General features: G+C 40.8%; 1 protein-coding gene across 2 annotated transcripts in view; it reads left to right on the top strand.

Moving 5' to 3' along the window:
• Positions 1-3049: 3049 nt before the first annotated feature.
• Positions 3050-24071, top strand: part of KCNQ5 (potassium voltage-gated channel subfamily Q member 5) — a 480883-nt gene continuing 459861 nt past the window's right edge. Inside the window, exon 1 of one of the 2 annotated variants that reach the window (XM_039530234.1) lies at positions 3050-3794. In XM_039530234.1, the coding sequence (XP_039386168.1) occupies positions 3433-3794 (362 nt within the window). In that variant the 5' untranslated portion in view covers positions 3050-3432. The remainder of the gene's footprint in view (positions 3795-24071) is intronic. The other variant, XM_039530236.1, reaches the window with a different exon arrangement.

Genomic DNA, 24071 nt, shown 5'->3' with positions numbered 1-24071 from the left:
TAAATGGGCACAAAGGGGAGGAAAGAGGGAAATGAAATATTGACTTAAACACTTGCATCAATGCAAAGGGGGAGTGCAAATAATTAGTAAATGGAGAATTTACTAAGCTCAATTTACAATTCAAATAGAGAGGAGTGAAATGAACTTGCAATGAATAAGTTGCATGAACTTTTTAACATTTGTGCATGTGTGTTGTATTTCAGTGTATACTGTTTCCATCCCCCTCTCAAGATCTGTGTTTCCACTGTGTCTCACTTGTGCTTTTTAAAGTTCCTGTTTGCTTACAAGAGGAAATCTAGTGAAGAAATGAAGCAGATCAAATTCTCTGATTAAAGAGCTTTGGAGACATTTTGTAACACTAAATAAAATATTTGTTAGTTGCCTGTTCTTAACTTTAAACTTAAATTTCTCATAATTTAGCATCCATTTTGCTGTAATTTTCTAAACAGTCAAAAAAAAACCAACCAACAACCCAAACTTTAAACTGGCCTCCTAGACCTTACATTTTGATTTTCTTTGAAAGATTTGATCAACTGAAAACAACTGTGTTCCTGAAATATCAGTATCTGTGCTGATTTGGCTGATTATAATAGACAGCAGAAGTTTTTCATTATCTCAATATTGAATTAGTTTTTCATATCACTTACTAAACTACCCTTATCTCATCCTAAAACATCACATCACCTAATGGATAGGTAATCAAGCCCCACCTGCTTTATAATTAATGTGATGATACAGAGCACAAATGCTCTCTCCATCTTCCTGTTATTTTATCCTGCACATATGAAATTGTTTAATATGCTGCATCTTCTCATCCAGCCGGGGCTGGGTGTGTTTGGAAAAGTAAGGTAACATCCAAAGAAGCTGGTCATAACTAAGACCTTTTAACAGAAGGTTTGTTTAAGTAAAGACTGCAGGAGCAATCTCTCAGTGATCTTTTAATGGCTTTGACATTAGTTAGTGGGTCTCACATGCACATACTCTTTAACAGTATGTGGAACAAGTCAGTAAGGCCTAATTTTAGAGTTCCCAAACTAGGTAAAATCAGTGGAAACACATTTGAAAATTAGCCCTAAACAATTAGACTCAAGAGAGACTGCTTTCGGGAGACGCTTGATTAAACATTTCTTAATTTAGGAACGAGGCTTACAGGGGAATGCATGCATTTGTTTTTGTTAGCATTTTTCTTAATACAGTGTTAACAGAACAGTCCCACAACTGCAGCAAATCAACACAACTATCGCAATTAATATTCAGGGACATGAACAAAGTGCCAATCAAAGCACTAAAAGGTGGTTACTGAGATTAAGGATTTGAGCAGGCTTGAGGGGTAGAAGCACTGTAAACCAGAGGTGGCGTCGGTTAGACTGGAAGTAGGCAGAAAGCCCTGTGCCCATTTTTAAGGCACGTGTCCCGGTGCCCTTTTTGGAACTATTTATTTTCAAAACAGCCTCTGTGTGTCGAGAGCGGGTGGCGAACAGTTGACTTTAGGAAATGAGTTTTAGCTGCAGTATGCAAAGCAGCAGCAAACTCGGGTTAAGAGGAAGTGAGTAATGTCTTCTGGTTTACTACAGCAGCAATACATGTGCTGCTTTAGAGAGAGAGAGAGAGGCAAGCGGTACGCTGGGGTTCTTGCAAATCAACACTGATCTAGCCTGTAGCCAGGATGACAAGCCCTGCCCTCTCTCCCTACTTCTTTATCCCTGGGCGAGTTGTGGCAGCCGGTATCAGGTGACGGCCTGTCCTAAGCAACTCTCCCCGCCGGCCGGTGCGTGTCATGGTGTGGGTGGCGGTGGAGTCACGTGGGGCTCCTGCCGAGCGCACATTGCTTCAGCCCTTCTCGGGAGCGCGTGTGTCTATGTCTGGGCGAGAGACGCTCCAGCAGGGCCAGCTAAGGAGGGAGCCGCGGGCGCCGGAGCCGAGAGCTCAGCTAATAAAGAGTAATCAGATAAATCCAGCCTGCGCAGCCGCCTGCCTGCCTGCCTGCGTGTGTGTGTGCGCGCGCCTCAGGGGAGAGGGGCTCGGGCTAGAGCGGGGCAGCTGCGGGTGTGGTTTCTGCACACTCACCTTGATACGCGGGGAGAGACCAGGAGCCAAACACCCACCCTTAGGCCAGGGGAGCTTTATTTTTTTCTGTTCAGCGCGGACGCCAAGCGCCGCCCATCAATACCTTCGCTTGCCGACTGACCATCCTTTCTTTTGGGGGTGCGAATCCCTGGCACTTGCTGGGAGTTTGCAAGCACGAGAGAGAGAAGGACTTTCTTTCCCTTCGGGTTTGGATGTAATCTCTTTCCTATTCGTTAACGCCCAGCCCCCCAGTCAACAAGGAACCGCTAGTGCAGTTTATTAGCGTCTGCAATGTGGGTGATTATTTGAGACGTCAAATCCGATACATATTTCTGTTTGTACAGATGTTTACTGTGTAAATCGTGCAACGATATACGATTGGGCGGAGGAGGGAAATCTGAAAAGCAGTTGGGTACCTACCAAGGGAGGCTGCTCTAGCTGGACAGATCTCTCCTCCATATTCTCACAGGAGCTGCTGCTACTGAGACTTCAACTGTTTTATTACTTTCGCGGATTTAAATGGACATTTCCCGACAGTGTATATAATCTCCAGGAGCGGCGTATAATCAGCTGTTTACTGTTCTCATCACTATTGTCACTGCCTGGGCATGGTGTTTACCATTGAAAAGTGGTCACACTTCGGAGCATTTTTTCAAGGGATGTACAATTACTTGCTGACTTTCTCACGCGTTTGGAATTAGAGCAACAGCTTGTTTGGTCGAATGAGGTGCCCGTGAGAGCAAAATGTACTGACCAAGCCAAGGGCAGGAGCCTTCTCTGTTAATTCCCCCCCCTCCCAAGCTGTCCTGGCTTTATTTTTTTCCTCACTTCCCTACATCCCAATAACTAAGAGAGCTTCTCCCACGGTGCATTTCCACGTTACTGCTTGATCCCGGCTCGCTGGCTAACATATTGCGTTATCTGGGCTGCTGAGAGCCCATATTATTTCAAAGTTCTTTTTAAAAAGAAGGTCTGAGGGGGCAGAGGGAGCCATTCCTGCCTTTTACGGGAAGGTGCGGGCACCACCAGGCTTGGGGCGCTGCTCAGGAGTCCTGCGTTTTGCCTTGGGACCCAAGGGGCGAGTCGGGGTGTTTTGGGGACCGCTGGGCTCCTTTCCTGCCAGAAGCTCAGGAGAAAGGCCCCTGCTCGCTCAAAGTGGCCCACACGGCTCCCCTTTTCCCGCTCCGCTTCGTTTCCCTCCGCCCGGGGAATCGTTTGGACACTGCGCCCCTCTCTCTCTTCTGCCTTCTCCCGGGCTCCGCAGGCCGCTTCCCCCCCGCCCCCGGGGAAGCTGATCGCACGGCGGCTGCCCGCGCCCTGTTCCGGTGCTGCTCTTGCCCCGCTTTCAGCGCCCGTGGTGATGCCATGCCCCGCAAGCACAGCGGAGGAGACGAGGGCAGCTCCGCCGGGCTCTGGATGAAGAGCAGCCGCGCGGGCAGCGGCATGAAGGATGTGGAGTCCGGCCGCAGCAGGGTGCTCATGAACTCGGCCCCCAGAGGGGACGGCTTGCTCCTGCTGGGCACCGGCAGCGCCATCGGCCGAGGCGGCTCGCGGGAGAACCGGCGGGGGAAGCAAGGGGGAGCCCGGATGAGTCTGCTGGGGAAGCCGCTGTCGTACAACAGCAGCCAGAGCTGCCGGAGGAACGTCAAGTATCGGAGGCTGCAAAACTATCTGTACAACGTACTGGAGAGACCCCGCAGCTGGGCGTTCATCTACCACGCGTTCGTGTGAGTACTGCTCCCCGCCCCTGCCGCGGCGCACCTGTCCCCGCCAGCCCGGGAGCCAGGCGCCGGCTCGGCCAGGCAGCGGCTGGGGGGTGAGGCGCGGAGCAGCGAGGAGGCATGAGCTGTGGCACGGCCCCGCCCCGGCTCCTTAAGTTGGGCATCTCCCAAGAGCGCCAGGGAAGCCGGCTGTGGTTCGCCGGCAGCGTTTCTCCGGGGGGGGGGGTAAGTCCAGGTGGAGAGCGGGGCTCGTCGGCCGGTGACAGCCCCTAGTGGCGGGAGGGCGAGCGGGAGCGGCGCTCCCCCAAAACCCGCCAAAAAGTGACTCAGAAACGCCAGCGTTTGGGGTGGTCTGTGCACGCCGTAGCGCCCCCCACCCCCACTCCGCGTAAACGCGGTGACAGCAGCCGGCAAAGGGAGTCACTGCCATGGGAGACGGGGGGCTCTGCCCGCCGGCTGGGCCGGGGGAAGGCCCACGTGTTGGCGGTCACTTCTGCAAGGGGCTGTGCTGCGGCAGGGCTGCCTGGGCCAGGCACATGATAGGTTGGCCCCGGCAGCCGGCAGGCATGCAAAGGCTGGGCTGGGTTCGCTCGTGGCGCTGGGGAAAGGTGGGAAAAGACAGGCAGCCTAGACCTGACCATCAAGCGGAACATGCCCAACGAGGAATTGATTGGGAAGCAAATATTTACTTTCCCTGGTTAAAGGGTTTTACTACTGTTTTCCCACCGCGTCCATCCACTCGCTCGTGTAGCCAGGCTATTACTACAGTTTTGTCCCGTGGGTTATTTTTAGATACTTTTGTACGTGCTTCTTCCCAGAAACTAACTAAAAAGCAGAGTTACTGGAGGGAAAGAGGGCAGTTTGTTGGTACACAGCTTTTGGACCGTTTTCAATCTGTTCTGAAAATGTAAGTCTGCAGGTGTCTGCTTATGTTAGAGGCAGGAAGCACGGGGCATCTGCTTGGAGATGCGGTTGTATCTGTTGCTTGCGAATTGGAACTCTTGGCTGCAATAACGTGAAAAGGACAGTGAGGTGATTGTAAAAAGCCAGGGTGCAGACATGGTTCATGAGCTGCGCATGAACCAGGCTCTAGTCAATTCTCTTCAATATTACCCCTATACTTAAATATCCGAGTATTTGATTATTACAAAGCAGGAATGATGTAATTTGAGATGTTTGCTCCATTTAGTGATTATTACCCATTTTCTCATTGCATCCTGCAATGTGTTGATCCCATCATTATGAATTCATTAGGTATTCTAAGTAATAGCTTTGATCATTATGAACTTATTTAGTATTCATGCAAATTGCATATATATTTCCAGTTGAGTTCCATAGCAGCAGTAGTTAATGGACATAGTGTTACTGTTATATTTTTATTGAAATGTTCAACATTTAGGATGAATTCCAAACTAATTCCTATTAGTAATGATCATGATAAATTCATTTGGGACTTCCAAGAAGTTCCTTACTATTTCTCTTATAGTTGGGCGTTATTTAGAAACCACTTAGTAAACTGTTATCTTGTTATATAGTCTTAATTTATCTTGTCCTTGAATGTTAATGTCATTTCCCTATGCATCTCTTGTATTAGCAAGTTACTCTTCTGTTTTGGAAGTGTGCACAGTGTATCTGGGTTTAGTAGAGGATGTGACTAAAACATTTCTTGTGATTCTAGGCATTATCCTTCAAAGAGAATTCAGATGTATCTTGTATTGGCTCCTTAAGACAGGGTGTTGCTTATGTGAGGTAGGCTTTAACACCCTACCTTCAGCAACCATTTTAAAGTATCCTCAGGGTTTCCAAAACAAGTTTGTTCAATATAAGTCCTCTCTTATTATTATGTATTCTGGCTGCATCCAAATACATGTCCCTACACCAAAGATCATTCAGTCTAAAGACAGAGTTGCAATACATCATATTCCTAACCCCAAAAGCTGCAGTAAACCAGATGAAGTATGACTAATGTTAAGACCAGTCAAATAAATGTTTTGTTCTTAAAATATTGTGCTTTACATTTGTAAAAGTCCAGAAAATTGATCTTTGATATGATAAATGGTATATGAGGATGGGTCACTGTGTTTAATCATAGAAAATGAACAGACTGCACAGTATAGAGCAGATGCAAGGTTACTATTCTTTGAACAGTAGTTTCAGTAATTTCACTGAAAAGATGATTACGTATAGTGAGCAAATGTCAGTTGTAATACTTTCAGTAATAAAACAACTGTTTGTTAAAAGCTGTCTTTGGTAACCTGTGATCAAGTAATGCTTTGTATCACACCAGCATGGGAATCCCCAAATCCTACTTTAATAGTTTTTATAGCCATATAGAATATCTTGCCAAGAACCACTGCACTGTGATTAATGAGGTGCTTCAGGGATAGATTTACTTAGTAGACCAAAATTGCTATAGACAAAAAAACCAGAAACAGGTTTGAAGTGACATTTCATTTAGTGAAAGATTGCTGTCAACTAAGTAGAAATACTTATTCCCCTCTAAATAGTTAATTATGAAAATTTACTGTTGTAGACTGAACTTTCGTTATTTTTGGTCATTTATTTGGTACGCTTCGCTATTTGTGTTTTAATAGGAATCTCTTACCCTAGGTCGTATTCTGGCATAGACAGTACTTTATCAATACTCTGAAAAATCACTTAAATACTTGTTAGGACACTTCTTATTGCAGTTATCATGTAAATGCCAAGAAATCATACTTTGGTACTCTTCTGTTTAATTTGAGAGCATAATGATAATTATTAAATAAAATCCAAGTTGAAAATAAAATTGACAGTATTAAACCTATAAAAAAAATAAATTTCCAGAGTGAAGTCATGACACAGCAACACTGTAAACAAGGAATATTGCCAGATGCCTTTAGATAATTGCCTGCATAGAATGAGTGCCAATTTTAGTTTTTAATTACAAATGGCAATTTTGGCAACTGGAAATGCCAACATAGTATCTTTTTATCTGATCAAAACTGTGTGAAGCATCTTGGAAACACTATTGTACTATAGAAGCACCTAGTAGTACCACTAGTTTAAGGATTTGTCAGTGTTTCTATTATAACTCCCATTTTAATGAGCTTTTTACCTTGGCCATTTGAAGCTCCATTGGGTGAAAATTTGGCAAAGAGCTGATTACTTTGGATGCAATTTTTCTGTCTAAATTATTTTTATCTATTGAGATTAAAAGAATATGCACAATTTAAAGAATATATACAATTCTCAGTATTTCAGATGCATCTTTTGCAACCATCTAATCGAACATAACTTAATCTTGGCAAATTTTCTACACAGATATTGTGATGTTAAAAATGACAAATCTTTTGGAAAAAATATGTAACTCAAGTTATTTACTCGTTGAGATGTCATTTTTTAACTTTGTTAATGCATATCTACGTTACAGCAGAGTCTATTATTGCTGTTATAGGTAGGGGCTATAAATTGTTAAACCTTATTTTCAGGAGAATATAACTCTGGATGTAAATATTACTCTGATCTGCAAGATGGCATAACCACAAATTTTATTTCCTCCTCCAAATTTTCAATTTTCTTAATTTTTAGAATTAGAAGTTTGGTAGGTGGGTGGGGGGGGGAGTGCATTATTTATAAATGGCATTAGCTAATCAGGAACCAGTCCTGCAGTGGAACTCTCATGGAGTTTCTCCATGCAGAAGGACTTTAGATCAGGGTTTAATCTGTAATATTGTTAAATTTTAATGGAAAAACTTTTGCCATTGTAAATAAAGGAGTAAGGAATGAGGAACAGGTATAGTAAATTAAAATTTAGAAATCAATGAATTCTGTTATTTGTGTTTCATTCCTAGAGTTTTGTAATTTTACACAGAAAGGGCACCATCCTGTGACTGTCTACTGCTGGATTTAGTGTTTGTTATTGGGCAGAGACAGTCACTTAAATAGGATTATAATGGGTAGTAAGGGTTTGCCAGATCAGACCCACAACTTGCATGTTTCTTCACTTACATATTACCTGTGTGCATTTTATTAGTACTTCATGACATAGAGGTCTTAAACCTGTATTGTAAGTATAGGGAAAATTGCCTTTTGAATGGCACAATCTTCGACTCTTGATGGTTTAGGAATAGTTCAAATATGAACACTGATAAAATCAGAATGTCCATACCAATTGTGAATAATGAGGCTGGCCTCGTAAACTCATGCTGGTAAAATCTTCATATCACACCACATAGTCATTTGTGTTTCTGCTAATATTTAACATACAAATACATTAAAAACACTCTAACTTTTCTAAAAGTGTTTTCTCAGAACCCCTAGAATGCTGATTCTTTTTTATCAGCTTGTGCAGAAATACAGTGACCTGTTGTTTGCTTGGTACACCACTGTAAGTGCTTCCAACATTAAAGCTCTGGTTTTTTGCCTCTGTCTTCACAAACAAGATCAGCTCCCAGACTGCTGCACTGGGCAGCACAGTCCGGGGTGAAGGTGACCAGCCCTCGGTGGAGAAAGAAGTGATTCAGGACTATTTAGAAAAACTGGATGAGCACAAGTCCATGGGGCCAGATGCGCTGCATCCGAGGGTGCTAAAGGAGTTGACGGATGTGATTGCAGAGCCATTGGCCATTCTCTTTGAAAACTCATGGCGAATGGGGGAGGTCCCGGATGACTGGAAAAAGGCTACTGTAGTGCCCATCTTTAAAAAAGGGAAAGAGGAGGATCCAGGGAACTACAGGCCAGTCAGCCTCACCTCAGTCCCTGGAAAAATCATGGAGCAGGTCCTCAAGGAATCAATTCTCAAGCACTTAGAGGAGAGGAAGATGATCAGGAACAGTCAGCATGGATTCACCAAGGGCAAGTCATGCCTGACTAACCTAATTGCCTTCTATGAGGAGATAACTGGGTCTGTGGATGAGGGGAAAGCAGTGGATGTGTTATTCCTTGACTTTAGCAAAGCTTTTGATATGGTCTCCCACAGTATTCTTGCCAGCAAGTTAAAGAAGTATGGTCTGGATGAATGGACTATAAGGTGGCTAGAAAGCTGGCTAGATCATCGGGCTCAATGGGTAGTGATCAACGGCTCCATGTCTAGTTGGTAGCCGGTTTCAAGCGGAGTGCCCCAAGGGTCGGTCCTGGGGCTGGTTTTGTTCAATATCTTCATTAATGATCTGGAGCATGGTGTGGACTGCACTCTCAGCAAGTTTGCAGATGACACTAAACCGGGAGGAGTGGTAGATACGCTGGAGGGTAGGGATAGGATACAGAGGGACCTAGACAAATTAGAGGACTGGGCCAAAAGAAACCTGATGAGGTTCACAAGGACAAGTGGAGAGTCCTGCACTTAGGATGGAAGAATCCCATTCATTGTTACAGACTAGGGACCGAATGGCTAGGAAGCTGTTCTGCAGAAAAGGACCTAGGGGTTACAGTGGATGAGAAGCTGGATATGAGTCAACAGTGTGCCCTTGTTGCCAAGAAGGCTAACAGCATTTTGGGCTGTATAAGTAGGGGCATTGCCAGCAGATCGAGGGATGTGATCATTCTCCTCTGTTCAACGTTGGTGAGGCCTTATCTGGAGTACTGTGGCTGGTTTTGGGCCCCACACTACAAGAAGGATGTGGAAAAAATGGAAAGAGTCCAGCGGAGGGCAGCAAAAATGATTAGGGGGCTGGAGCACATGACTTATGAGGAGAGGCTGAGGGAACTGGGATTGTTTAGTCTGCAGAAGAGAAGAATGGGAGGGGATTTGATAGCTGCTTTCAACTACCTAAAAAGGGTTCCAAAGAGGATGGATCTAGACTGTTCTCAATGGTAGCAGGTAACAGAACAAGGAGTAATGGTCTCAAGTTGCAGTGGGGGAGGTTTAGGTTGGATATTAGGAAAAACTTTTTCACTAGGAGGGTGGTGAAGTACTGGAATGGGTTACCTAGGGAGGTGGTGGAATCTCCTTCCTTAGAGGTTTTTAAGGTCAGGCTTGACAAAGCTCTGGTTGGGATGATTTAGTTGGGAATTGGTCCTGCTTTGAGTAGGGGGTTGGACTAGATGACCTTCTGAGGTCCCTTCCAACTCTGATAGTCTATGATTCTATGATTGTATGAAAGCTGAATATTGCTCAAAACTGTCTTCATAACATATTATTTGCTTGTTTTTGTTAAGGTGATTGAGTACTGATTTAATGATTATCAGTGACAATAAGTATAATCCAACACATGAAGTTACTGTGGAGGAGATTTTTCAAAAGCACCTAACTCCCATTGAAAGTAAACAAGAGTGCCTAAATGTCATTTGTGCCTTTTGAAAACATTCCTTATATCTATTTTTATTTATGGGTTACATATCTGAATGTCTTTACCAGAAATAGTTGGAAATAACTCCATAATCTATGAATTTCAGAAGTGTAAGTGTGTAAGTGTGTTTAGTTGTCTTTCTGATGAGCAGCTGGAGTTTGGAGGTGGGCGGAAAGCTTTGCCCTTTGATATAATTATGGGTATGATTCAATTATTTGTATATATTTTTTAATTTAACCTTGTTTAATCTTTTGAGGTGCAAATATTCTATTTCTTATTAACTTGCTTGTAATATGGCAGTAGGGTTGCCAGGTGTCCGGTTTTTGACTGGAACGCCCAGTTGAAAAGGGACCCCGTTGGCTTCGGTCAGCACTGCTGACTAGGCTGTTGAAAGTCTGGTTGGCGCAGGGCTGGCAGGCTCCGTACCCGGCTCTGCACAGCTACCAGTATTGGCGACATGTCCCTCCTGCTCCTACGCACAGGGGCGGCCATGGCCCAAGCACCAGTTCTGTGGTTTCCAGTGGCCAGGAACCACGGCCAATGGGAGCTGTAGGGGCAGCACACAGAGCCACTGTGGCTGCCTCTGTTCCTAGAAGTCAGAGGGATATGCCGGCCGCTTCCCAGGCTGTCGCCTGAGGTCAGCACTGACTTGAGCCCACACCCCGAATACCCTCCCGCAGCTGAACTCCCTCCCAGAGCCCACACCCCTTCCCCCAGCCCTGGGCCCTCTCTCGCACCCTGAACCCCTCATTTCTGGCCAGTGATCATTTTACCAGAAATTCTGTTCTTCCTGCTTTGTTCTCCAAATATGTTTGTTAATTGAATATTTTTCTCAGATGTCTATTGAGTAGAGATTTCTGTAGCTAATTACATTGGTCAAATGTCAAATATCATGCCATTGATATTTAGGGAGAACTCCCCATTCTGATTAAACATTGATGGCATGATATGGCCTAATATGTTTTGGAATTATACATTATGCACTTCTCCAACTCTTTGGCTGTATCATTTCTCTGATGAACTAGTCACAAAATCTGGTAAATATTATTATTTTATTTTATTTTTCTCTCTTTCTCATTGCTATTTTACTTGTTGGAGTTCTCGTTTCCCTCCCTAGAGCCTTCAAAATTAGAAAAAAGGAGAGTGTTTGGATTAACTGTGGTGTTGCCTTAGGTTAAAGTGGTACAGATATTGTTGTATCAGCAATCAGAAGTTGATGTTGGAATTCTGTCTTATCTGTACTTCAGGGCATACAATGAACTACATGTGGCAGTCCCCTGGAGCTGTGTGCAGATGCAGGGCTATGCTTGTTCCAGTCCATGTCCGGGTTCAGGGTCTGCATTTGTAAACAATGCAAATTTATGCAAAACTCAATTCTATTGGGACCTGAGGAGGAAAACAATGGAATCTTTATGACCTGTCATATAACTTTCAGCTAAATACAAGACAGATTTTTTTTTCTTCTATATAACAATAAAAATGTAGAGGCATTTCAGCATAAATCTGCCATGTATATATTGTGCTGGGAGCAAACTATACATAAACATGAATGCACATACCTGGGAAAATTTGTTTTCAGTACTAGGATGTATAGTGTAATTATATGTTAAATATTCATCCAACTTAAACAGTTGCACACCAACAGTAATACCACAATAATTCAAACATGCCTTCATATCATGTATTACCTATGATGGTGGAAGAGAAGGAACAGAAAACAATGCTTCATTCCCCCTCTTCCCTATTGTGTTCCATGGGCAACATTTTTGCTGGAGAGCTACTGAATGCTCTGGAATTTTCAAGATGTTATGTGCTGAATGTTCTTATTATTTACACATCCAGAGAGTAAATTCAAGTGACTTTAACTTGCCTTCATTTCAGTCTCTTTGGGCCTGATCCAGCTTAGTATGGGCCTGATCTCACATGTTATATCTTCAGCTGCACAAGCTGTGTAAGCTCCATAAGGCTGCAGATGCTGGCTCCACAGTAGATGATCTATCCAGGGGAAACATTGGGTTGCCACAAAAAGCAGAACTGCTCCCCACCCTGTGGGGGAAAAAAAGAACAAAAAAACATTCCTCGGGAAAGAGTTACTGAGAGTCCTGGACCTGAAAAACTGTGCAGATGAGCTGCATCCTGTTCGTTCCCTCACATGGGTGTGTAGCCCGAAGGAATTATGAACCCTGCATGACCGCAGGAGAAAAGACAGTGTTCTGGGCCATTGTTTGGAATAGATTTTTAAAGTGAAGGTAATACAAGGAAGTACAGTATGTCTCCCATCTCCATTTACTGAGAAGTGGGTCAGGCCTCATCTTATTACTATTTCGCCATGAGGAGTCCTTCCCTCCTTTCGCCACCCTCTCTCCCTCCTCCCCTCCCCCCCCCCCGTGAAATTAAATGTTGGCATTGTGTTGCAAGGAGCCCCATCTCCATTTTCCTCTGGTCAATCCTAGGTCCATTTTTCTTAATGTGTGAATTTTGAGCATGATATGCCCTCTTTTTGTCTCCCTGTTTATGAAAGAATCTGGATTTTTTTTAAATGTATCTCCTACTCACTGACATCCAATCAGCCAGATAAAACCCACACCTACATGACATCTCTTATATCAAGAAAATTCAATAATTCCTAAGATTCCAAATGCTGTATTTGGTAAAAAGGCTGGGTGGAATAAAAGATATGATCCATGAGAGAGGACAGCCATGAATGCCTAGTGTAGTATGGGATGCTGATTATAACTTGGAAGAAGGAGCAGATGTGGTGGCTGCAGAGGCCAGAGAGATTTTGGCTCACTTATGGGACAGCATTTGTGTGACACATTTTGACTGATCAGTTCTGTAATTCTTCGTGAGCTAAAAATGATTTTTTTAATAGAATAAACATACTGGAAACTTAAATCCTCTGTTTGAACAGGATTATTTAAACACGATTATCACTATGTCCTGGTGTACCTTCAACCTAACAGTGGAAAAATATGACTAGTTTATTAATATGCATCAGCATTAAATTACTGCTGCCATTTTGGATCTGAATTAAATATTATTTTTCCAATAGTAGTTCAATGTGAATTATATCTAACATTAATTACATTCAGAGGGGTAGCCGGGTTAGTCTGGATCTGTAAAAGCAGCAAAGAATCCTGTGGCACCTTATAGACTAACAGACGTTTTGGAGCATGAGCTTTCGTGGGTGAATACATCCTTGCATCCGACGAAGTGGGTATTCACCCACGAAAGCTCATGCTCCAAAACGTCTGTTAGTCTATAAGGTGCCACAGGATTCTTTGCTGCTATTAATTACATTGGTTGCATTTTATGTTCAATATTCAATCATTATTGCACTCAGTATTTGCTGTAATGATACTGATCGTAATTAATATATTTTCTGGTATAAATAAATAGTCAGTGAATTTTTCCACAGGAATTTCACTATAATGAGGAGATACTTTAATAATAAACTATGTAAGTAACACACTTTGTTTTTATATAAACAAACAAATTGAAAACAAGCTGAATAATTTCCTTTTAAATAATATAAGCCACCAAAGTGTCACAATAAAACTTCAACTATTAGCTCTCTGGTGCTTAATGGGCAGCATCTTGCTGTATTTTAGTGACCCCTGACTAAGCTGGGAGATGTACTAGATGTCTAAAGTTTAATCATGCCCTGATTTTACTCTGGTTCATGTTTCCATTACTGTAGGTTTGGGGCATGATTCTGCTCTACTGAAATTAAGGGGGTTTTGCCATTAATGGGAACAGAACTGGGCCCTTCATATGTGGGTAAAAGAGCTGAGATTTAAAAAAAACAATATTATCTATTGGCAAACCTATACCATATAAATACAGCAGACCTAGTTTCAATATCCCATTTTTCTAAACAAGACAAACATCTCTCTTTACAATATCAAATCTTTACTTTTCAGAGGGGAAATCTTTCCCTTGTGCAGATGATTGAAATAAGCAACAAACTGATTCTCCATATTATGTTCTTGAGTATTAATGCTAGTATGTCTGTCTAGATAACCTGTCTGATGATAAGAGATATAGATTGCCTATGGGATTACCACCACAGTTCAGTTAAGAAAGCAAATTCAGCACCTAAGCCAGACTTCCTGCGTCAATTGCAAAATGATCATAAAGCAGTCTCCTAGCTTAGGTCAGAACAAACTTCTTAACTCCTTTAAATGGCAGTCCAAAGGTTCTCGCACAGATTAGCTGGATGGTCAAGCAGTTTTGTCAACTTTCTGAGAAGAGGTTGACTGTTTGCTGGTGCTAACTGCCTGAAACAATATGGCCAACATTTTCTAACTTGGTGCCCAAGTTAGCACCTAAATTCATATTTGGATACCCCTAGTAGGCCCTTATTCAGGAAAACGCTTAAGCATATCTGTAAGTGCTTTCTTGAATAAGGATGGACTTCAACATGTTGCCTAAATGCTTTTCTAAATGATGGTGTGATTTTTTCAGAGGTGCTGAGCACCTGCGTCATCTTTGAAGTTAGTTGTGATTTTACACACTCTTTACAATGCTTTATAAAGAATAATTACAGGACAGTTAGCATTTTTTTTCAAAAGCTGGTATGGAGTAAAAATTTACAAATGAATTATGCTCTTCATCCCATTCGAAAGAAGAAGGGAAGTTCTGTACCTGCCCACCTTTTCAATTCAGGCAGGAGTCTCCTGTTTTCTATGCTATCCATCATCTGCCTGATCAAGCACATTATCTTGTGATACCCAGTTTCATAGAATCATAGAATTCAAGATCAGAAGGGACCATTATGATCATCTAGTCTGACCTCCTGCAAGATGCAGGCCATAATAGCGATCCACCACACCCTTAAGCAGCTGCCCCCCTGCCCCATGGGAGAAAAAAAAAAAAACCTCAGGCCCCAGTTTAAAATGTAAAGACATGAAAATTTGGATTTCAAGGCTTTCATTGACTTTTAATGACTTTATTGTAACCATACTTGATGTCATATTGTATCAACACATCCGTGCTAATTCTCACGTATTATGAAACAAGAGGGAAAAATACTTTCCTGGTTCAAGAGAATGAAAAAGTTGGCAGTTATACGGTTCAGATACTCAATCTAGTGTACTAATGGGTTAGATAAGGTAGTTTGGTAAGTGCCCTTCCTAGGTCAGATAGTCAGAACTACCAGTCCAAATCTAAATTCTTCTAGTACCTTAATTTTAATTTGTTTGTTATTTTTTTTAAAGTCACGGATCACTGTGGAATCTGATCACCACTAAGGAGAAGTAAATGCACAAATCTCTCTCTTCCCACCCTACCAGAAAAAAAAAGCTTAAAGGTTTTGTTTGGATTTTTTTCTTAAATATCTGATGTGTGAGGATGCTGATGTGTTTCAGAGAGTTATTGTGGGAGAACTAAGATGCAGAGTTGGGTTTTGCATTTAGTTCTGTAAGTGGTGAGGGTGGTGTACATTCTTATTTCACTTGGGAATGAGTTCCACAGTCTTGCTATGTCTCTTGTGTGAGATCTGTCTCCTGAGGGTATAAGTCTTTCCCTATTAGTCAGCAGCTTCATTTTCCAAGTGGAACAAACTGTCATGTGATGTCATCACTGAAGGGAGGTGAGCTTTCAGGTAGCTGGAGCCAATACTGTACCTGGCTGATGGCTTTGAAAATTGGTGCAGCAACTTCAAACTGGACTTTGTGTTCATTGAGGAACCTATGTAGGCTGCAGTGAATTGAGGTGATGCATTTGCTGTAACTTAAGTTGGTGAACAGATGAGCTGATGTATCCTTTTTATGATGCATCCACTGAATATGGAACATTATTTCATTGTTGGAGAATCCTTAAAGAAAAACCCTCAATTTGAAAATCACATTTCCATCTGAAACTGGTGTACCTATTATTGGTATTTGTTTTTTTAGCTTGTTTTCTTTGAATAAGAACAGCCCTTTGTGTATAGTCAGTTTCACTGTTGTATTGGTGCTCATTTGCATCATTGTCATGTGTTGCTCTGGGAAAGCTCACATTCATGTTCTCCACTAGTCTCTGCAAGACGGTGCTTACAAGTAGCAGCAAAGCTGACAAATCAAACTGCAGGGATTAGCAGGCCACATGCTATAGACAGAAGAAAATGGGGATTGTGGAGGAGGGATGTGCCAGAGTACATTGGATGGTGTTGATCTTAAACCTGCCCAAAAGATCCTTATAAATACATCAGGGGAGCATTTTCTTAGCAGATTGTTCCTCCAACCCTCTCCCCCTCAAACAACCGCAAGCAAACAAACAACAGAACCAAGCAAAACAAAAACTAATTTTATTTTGACCCGAAGTCATAATTAAATATCAGTTTCCTTGAGGCATTTTATGTGTGTTTTGTTTGTACAGTAGTTTGTAGTTAACAGCTGATTTTTACAAATTTGTAGTGCACTTGAGTCAGTCACTGATTATTTGATAAGTTTAATGTCATTTAATTGGTGCTGCTTTGTGAAATAAGGCTGTCCTGTTAATAACCGGATCCATTCACTAAAGGTAAAGAAGGCGTTTGTAGGCAACTATGGACAGCCTGTCCTTTTACCTGTAAGTGAAATAAATCTGTAAGTCATTACAACAATCTGAACATACTTTATTATTTCTAAGACTATTGAAATATTGGAGTCAAGCCTTAGGGATAAGATATCTTATCTCTAGGGCATGTACATATGTAGTCTGGACAGGAGGTGAACTTCCAAAGCTGAATTGTTAGCCATAATTTGGACTCCATAACTATTGTATGTGACAATGTACTGGGAATGAAATTTCATTCTCTTTAACATATGCAATGAAGTTAGGAGTGCATTTGTTAGACACTTAGCCTTTCATCCTAAAAACAATATGTGCTTAATTTTGATTTCCTTGGGACTGCTTATGTTCTTAAATACATGCCTAATTGCTAACATGATTGCAGTTTTATTCACCAGTATTAATATTGTGAAATACTCTATTGAAATGAACAGGGGTGTTTCTGAAAGAAAGTGTCTGTCCAGCTGCTAGAAAAATATGATTGCTTAGTTTTCTGCAAATACAGATGGGAAATCCTTATTGGGAGGGTTGGAGACATAAATAGAGAATATCTTAAAGGTAATGGGGTGTACATACATCTACGAGTTTGAGGCACTGCACACTTGACCTACATTTTTACAGGCCAGATTTCTTATTGATACTTTTGTGGTACCAGAGCAAGTGCTATACGGTATTTAAATACTTATCTGCCTTCACAGGAAACTAAATTAAAATGTGGTGGAATTTATGAAAATTTTCTGTCAAACTGATTTAATTGACTGTACCTTTAAAATAATTAATAAATTATGTTTTTTTAAATGCATAATTTAAATTCTCTCTTGCAGTATGAATGCAGACTGAGAACTTGGGTTCCTAAGTGAATCAGTTAATTGGATTTGACTTAAAAATAATACACTATTATTTTTATTTTATTTTTTTAATGAAGGCCTTGGCCATATATACCGACTTGAGGAAATAACAGACTTGGTCTTTCCCTAAACATCCATATACCGTGTGTGTGTGTGTGTGCGCGCTCTGTCAGCTACTGAGAATGCAAGAATCTGCCTAATTTTGATTTGAACAATAGCTAGGTTTGTCATTGGACTTTAAACGATAATGTTGCAGTTTCTGATCCGAAACTGGCTTTTGCAATAAGATGGATATTTATTTATTCATTCATTTAATTTTATTTCAAGTTAGAATAAATAATAAAATGCCACCCATTCACATGATCTAAGTGGCCTGCTGATCATTTGAAATTACAAAACCAAAATGCAACATAATATGCCATACAGTCAAATTACCCATTCTACTGAGCAGCAGACTGTCACCAGATACTAACGTCCCTATGTATCTGCTTGCACTTCAGCCTCCTTAGATTTTCCTCAAAGTCTTGATGAAACAAATAAGCTTTGCAGCCTGTCCTTAGAACATGTGCTCTCTGTAGGATGCCCTGCTTACCAAGTGGGTGGCCATCTTTATGCACCAGTTCCAGCTTCCAAATTGATTCAAGATGTAGCCCCATGTGGAATGCATTGAAATAATCAAACCTCGAGGAGACAAAGGTATGGATGATGATAGCAAGATCTGAACCTGAAAGATAAAGCTGTCTGGACGGGCCTAGGTGGTAAAATTACCTTTTAACTGCTGCTGTCACCTGACCTTCTAAGGCTGGATCCCACAGATCAAGAGAGGTGAGGGAAGTTGTCAGCAAGCTGTTCTGGGGAGAACAGACTGATAAAGACCAAACACAGGTCCTGCAGGAGTGTCTGAAGCAGCTGGGGCCTTCCCAAAACTCCAGGGGATGATAATCCTCAAGCCATCCATATACCCTGTTTATTATTTTAAGGTCTTTTTCTTGCTTTGGTGCTAGATAAACAATACTTTGGTTTAAGAAGGTTGTTTGGTCACTGGGTACAACTGGTCATTGCTCCTAGAAGAAACAGTTCTGCAGGTGCTGAACTAAGTTGGACCTGCTGAGATACTTGTGATTAGTACCAGGCTTGGTTTGAGAATGGGAGAATCACTTGATTCCACCCCAAGAAAGTGAACAGCTCAAGGCCTTGGAGCAGGAGGGGTTTCACTCAAAGAAATTAGGGGGGTTCAGAGGTACTGTTTGCCTGGTGACTGACATTTATGCAAGCGAGAGACTTAAAGTAACTGTACAGCCAACCACAGTTGGCTAGGTCCTGTGCAATATTTTCCCACACAGAGCTGCTAAGACACATCAGTTCTGAGTTACTACTTTGTTGAGATTCAAGCCTTTGCCCTCTGTGAGGCAGACTGCCAATTTTTCAAAGCAGTATAGTAGTTCTGTGGTGGTAAGAAATAGACTAAGAAGAGATTATATTTTTTCACTTGTGACCTAGGATAGATTTGGAACTCAAGTCTCCATAAATGAAATACTGTATTTTACCCACTTTCCCAACTAGCTTATAGATGAGAGGGATTCTTTTGTTTAAAAAAAATCCCCAAAACACAACCACCACCAAAAGTTTGTAGGCAAGGCACGCTCAATCTATTGGTCCAGTTCTGCATTGCAACACCACTACATTGTGCTTATTAAAATAAACTTAGAATATCTGTTTCACAAATCCATTTGTTTGTTTTATTTACAGTTTATGTAATTGTGCGTTTTCATTGCCAATTTAGTGCACTATGGAGCGATCTGAGGGAGATGGGAGTGTGTGGACATTCAGCTGAAGGAACTGTGGCAAATCAAGAGAAAATAAAAGTTCTTTTGAGGGCTTACCCGGTCTAATCTCAAGGTTCCCCTCACCAAGGTCAAGGCAAACAAGAGTCTTAACTGCCTTGTCTCAGGGCAAAACAACCTAAGGTCGTTTATCTTTTCTTCAGGAAAGATAAATTGTATAGCCCATGCCCCCTATTCCTGTGTTTGTTACAATCAGATGCCTCTAACTTCTTCATTCTTCATGAAAGAGAAGTAGAAACATTTCAACCTGCTCTTAACAGGCTTTAAATGAAGTCTGTGGTCCCGCCTCAATTTTTTTAACAACATCATCTGTGGACATCTGATTTCCCTTAACATGACTGCTCGGCTGTTCTACCCCCAGCAACAAACTTCCTCTTCCTTTTATGTGTGCCATACAAGTCTAATGCTGGCCCTGTGTGGCAGACCCCCTGAAACCTGCTTGTGGCCTCCCAGGGTGCCCCAGGCCCCTGATTGAGAACCATTGCCATGCTCGATAGCTAAGAGACTAATGAGCCCCATCTGCTTCTGTGCCCTGCCAGTTTACCCTTGTCTCCTTTCATAGAATCCTGGACTGGAACCTCAGGGCTTCCTGATGAGGCCACCCTCGTGACTTTCCAGGGCCCCAAGTGGACAGAATACCCCATCACAGGGTAGAGGTGATGAGTAGACCTCTAATTACAGTATTTCATATCCTGGAAGGTTGTAGTAATGTCAGGATAGTGGAATTTGCATTATTTTGGCCTCATAAATAGCTGTCTGTAGCATTTAAGTATATTTAGGTTTACCTGAATACTGAGCTGTTTGGGCATTTGCAGAAAAAGAATATGTGGCCCTGTTTAATATTGGCATAACATGTGCTGTCTACTGAATCACCAGCACATTTCTGCAGCACTTAGAAAAGGGAGACATATTCTACAAAAGGAATAACAGAAAGAACATAATGGTAAAACACCAGTGATTTACATGATATTTTCAGGTGGGCAGCTTCTGAGCAGGAGGCATAGCTTGACCATAGCTATGGAAAAGAATATGGAATACCAGTAAATTAATGCACATGCATTTTTATTATGGTTTCTGTAGCATATTTCAATTGAAAGAATAAGATTTAATGTTTGGTTCATTCAGATATTAATAGTAAATATATTTTTGGATAGAAAGATATTTACTGTGTATTAGTAGCAGGCCAAATCTTAAGGACATTTACTGGCTTTTGGTATTGGGCTAAATCTTGAAGTCCTGACTCAGAATAAAACTTACACTGATATAATAAGTAAGGTAAAGCATTTTTTTAATTCTTGGATTTACTGAGGGGTTTGAGTGTATGCAAAAGTAGTTTAAAATAAATTCTGATTGGATTTTTGCCAGTAGTGTGTCATCCATTGCTGCCTATTTCAGTTTCACTTGTGCTACATAAACTTCAGGTCCACAGCGTTTCTTAAAAAGGCAATCAAAAGGTTCTAGAATACACCTTAGACTGTATCTTTAGATCTTTTCTTCAGCAGGCAGCAATGAATAAAATGGGTTACAAATGGTGAAATTATTTTAAAGAAAAATAATCATAAAATTTACTGTTACAAAAGGAACCTAGAGTTTCCAAATTCTGTGCACTAAATATCTTACAGGTAATTTACTACATAACATTTTATCCATAAATGAAACAATGGAACAGTCAAGGCATGGAAACCTGGATATATTCCTAATCTAAAACCAATCTTAAATAATTCAGTTTTTCAAGAAACTCTTTGATATTTCAGTTTAGTTTGAAAGCTGTTCATGTATTATGTTCCAACACTAATGCGATTCAGTGTCTAATAGCATAGTTTTTTATGATAAATACTGAAATGAATTCCGATTATGAATCTAAAATACAAACATTTCATTATTTTACATTTATATCTAGTGCAATGAATGTCAGACAGTCAGATTGCTAGTGGTTGAAGCTAAGCTACTGATTAAAATTAAAACCCTGTTTAAAAGAAACCCCTCAAAAACAGTCAACAGATGAGCAAATTAGCAAAGAATATAGTAAATATTTTATGAAAACACAGATTTTGAAGAAAAATATTATGTACATAAGTCTACTGCTCTTCAAGGCCTTGTCAATGTATTTGATTTTTCTTGTAATCACAATTGCTGACCTCATTGGCAGTACCTTTACTCCTCACCCTTAATCTCTCCTAATCTCTGTCATTTGTGGAGGTTTCTTCACTTGTTACAGTTTATCTAAAATGGAGATAGTCTGTACTCCAGAGAGTTTACTATCTTATCTCTCTTTTTGCTTGAGTGCTTTATGTCACTAATTAATAATGACTAAGCTGTTGCAATGAAAACATTTCAACATCATCATGTTTTCTATAAATGCCTACATTCACCCTACATCATCTGTATTTTTATATACATGAAAGGAAGTAGCCTAGAAGTGTAACTGAGCTCCTTCAAACCCCACCATCAAAGGTGTAGAGGAGGTATTTGGGGGCAAAATGTCATGGATAACATATTTTTGCTTTGGAGATCTGCTGTCTTACTCAGCTGTCCCACATCTCATACAAAATACTTCTGCCCCTGCAAGAATAATCTATTTAGGGATCTGTTCCCAAGCTTGAATATGAGCTCTTTTTACATGCTGCTTTTGCAGCACTCACCTATGTTTGTCTGAGCCCAAAAATCATATAGGACCCAAATTTGGCCTGAGGCCTTTATTTTGTATTGGTGACATAAAAACATATGAACGGCCATACTGGGTCAGGCAAATGCAACATCTAGCCCAGTAGCCTGTCTTTGACAGTGGCCAGAAATTCAGATGGGGGTGGGAGGGGTTATTTGAGGGAGGAGGGTTTTTAGAAATACTGAGTCATGTTCAGCCTGATTTTAAATGGACCCAAATCCATTACTTTGGGAGCACAGGAAGAGAAACAGTTAAAAAATATCTGAATCTTTAAATTTGAGATTATATAGTTATACAGTAATATACACTTAGAAGTTTGTAAACTTTGGCTATGCAATATGAAAGTTACAGTATGAATGTTTGAAAATATGTTAATGTGTGCATTGTATACCACAAACTTTTCAGCAGTGAATTTACTAGTGATTTGAATGCTTGGTTAGTTTGTTTAAATGTAAGTAGTAGAATTGCTATTCAACAGAGCTGCTCTGAAAAGCATAAAGTTTTAAAGTAGTCAACATCTGCCTGTTGCATACAGCTGTTAGACTATTTAGAATGTGAGTGCATTTAGTACCATAAATCGTACACTTTAAGGCCAGAAGTGACTACTGAGATCAATTAATTCAGTGCTTCAAGTCCAGTAACTGTGGTTGACCTAAAGCATAACTTTTAGTAAAATGTCCATTCTTGCTTTATACATTTTTTGTGATGGTGAATTGTTTCAATGGTTCATTACCCTTACTGTTAAAAAAAGTTGTGACCTATTTCTAGTCTGAATTTGTCTAGCTTCAACTTCTACCCATTGGATGTTGTTATACCTTTGTTTGTTAGACTGAAGGAGTCTCTGTTATCAAAATTCTGTAATAAGAGCAAGTGCACAGTGTGGCCACTAGGAACTCACAGTGAGATTAGAATTCAGATCTTCCATATCCAAACCCAGGCCCCATTACGTGAACTAAAATAACCTACTTTTCGTTGTTATCAGTATGACACCCAGTTGAGCAGCTCCGATTCCATTCAGTAGCTGGTAGCGGTACACATGAGACAATTACTTACACTCTCTCAGACTAAACAAATCTTTTCTTTAATACTATGATGTCTGCACTAGTTCAAGTGTTGCTTCTGCTGAAACCAATATGACAACTCTGTGGCTATGCAGAATAGTTATCTCTGTGCTTTTGGAACTTCATGGCAGTAGTGGGGATAGAACTCAGATCTTCCAGCTGCAACAGTACTGGTTCCTGACATCTGATCTCAAGGAGAATCTTTTTCAACTGTTAGTAACACAGGTCTTAAGAAACACAGGCACGTTGTTCTTATTCTTGGTACACATTCTCACTAGATACTTGATTTCAAATATACGTATTATAATTAATAAAAATCTTAGCATTTGCCAAGGGTTACCACATGGTTACTGCTATCTCTTGCTCTAAACATAGAGGAATATTGTTGTAAATTCAGATACCTTTTGGTAAATGCTGCTTTTTTTTTTAAATGGTAAACCCCAGTAGATGCATAACATGTATAGGGCATAAATACCTATGTAGTTTATGATATCCATGCAATAGATTCCTTTGCTTTTACAGCTATGCAGTAAACTATTGGGTTATGTGATAAACTGTATTTCTTTGGCAACACTGAATACCTGCACTCTGCCCAATGATTCATCTTAGCCACAATTATTTTTAACATTCCAAACTTCTCAACCACCATTTAAACCAAACTAAATCAAATTAAACCCACCAACCATAAAACAAACAACCAAAAAATCAAAACCGAAGTACAAAAACAAACAACAAAAATGGAAGACAAAAAAAAGAACTTGGCTCTTGGGCACCAAAATGTTTCCTTTTTCCCTGTAAAGATAGTTTTCCCCCTGAAAATCATTCCTATTCAAGGCAGTATTGAGTCCTGAACCTTGAAATGTTTAAGGTTTTCCATTTTGTTAAAAAATCAGACCTAGAAACACTTATCTTTTCCCTTTGAAGATCTGGGAATTCAGGATATCTAATGTTAGAGAGTATTTGTATTTAGCTTTGGCAGTTTGGGAGGTATCCAGTCTCTGACATACTTTAAATTTGTGAGATCATTTTCAGAAGTTATATATTACTATCACTGCAAGACCT

This window comes from Mauremys reevesii, linkage group 3, assembly GCF_016161935.1.
Source record: "Mauremys reevesii isolate NIE-2019 linkage group 3, ASM1616193v1, whole genome shotgun sequence".
Taxonomy (NCBI): Eukaryota; Metazoa; Chordata; order Testudines; family Geoemydidae; genus Mauremys; species Mauremys reevesii.
The sequence above is the reverse complement of the archived record's forward strand: the minus strand, read 5'-3'. Positions and strand labels throughout refer to the sequence as shown.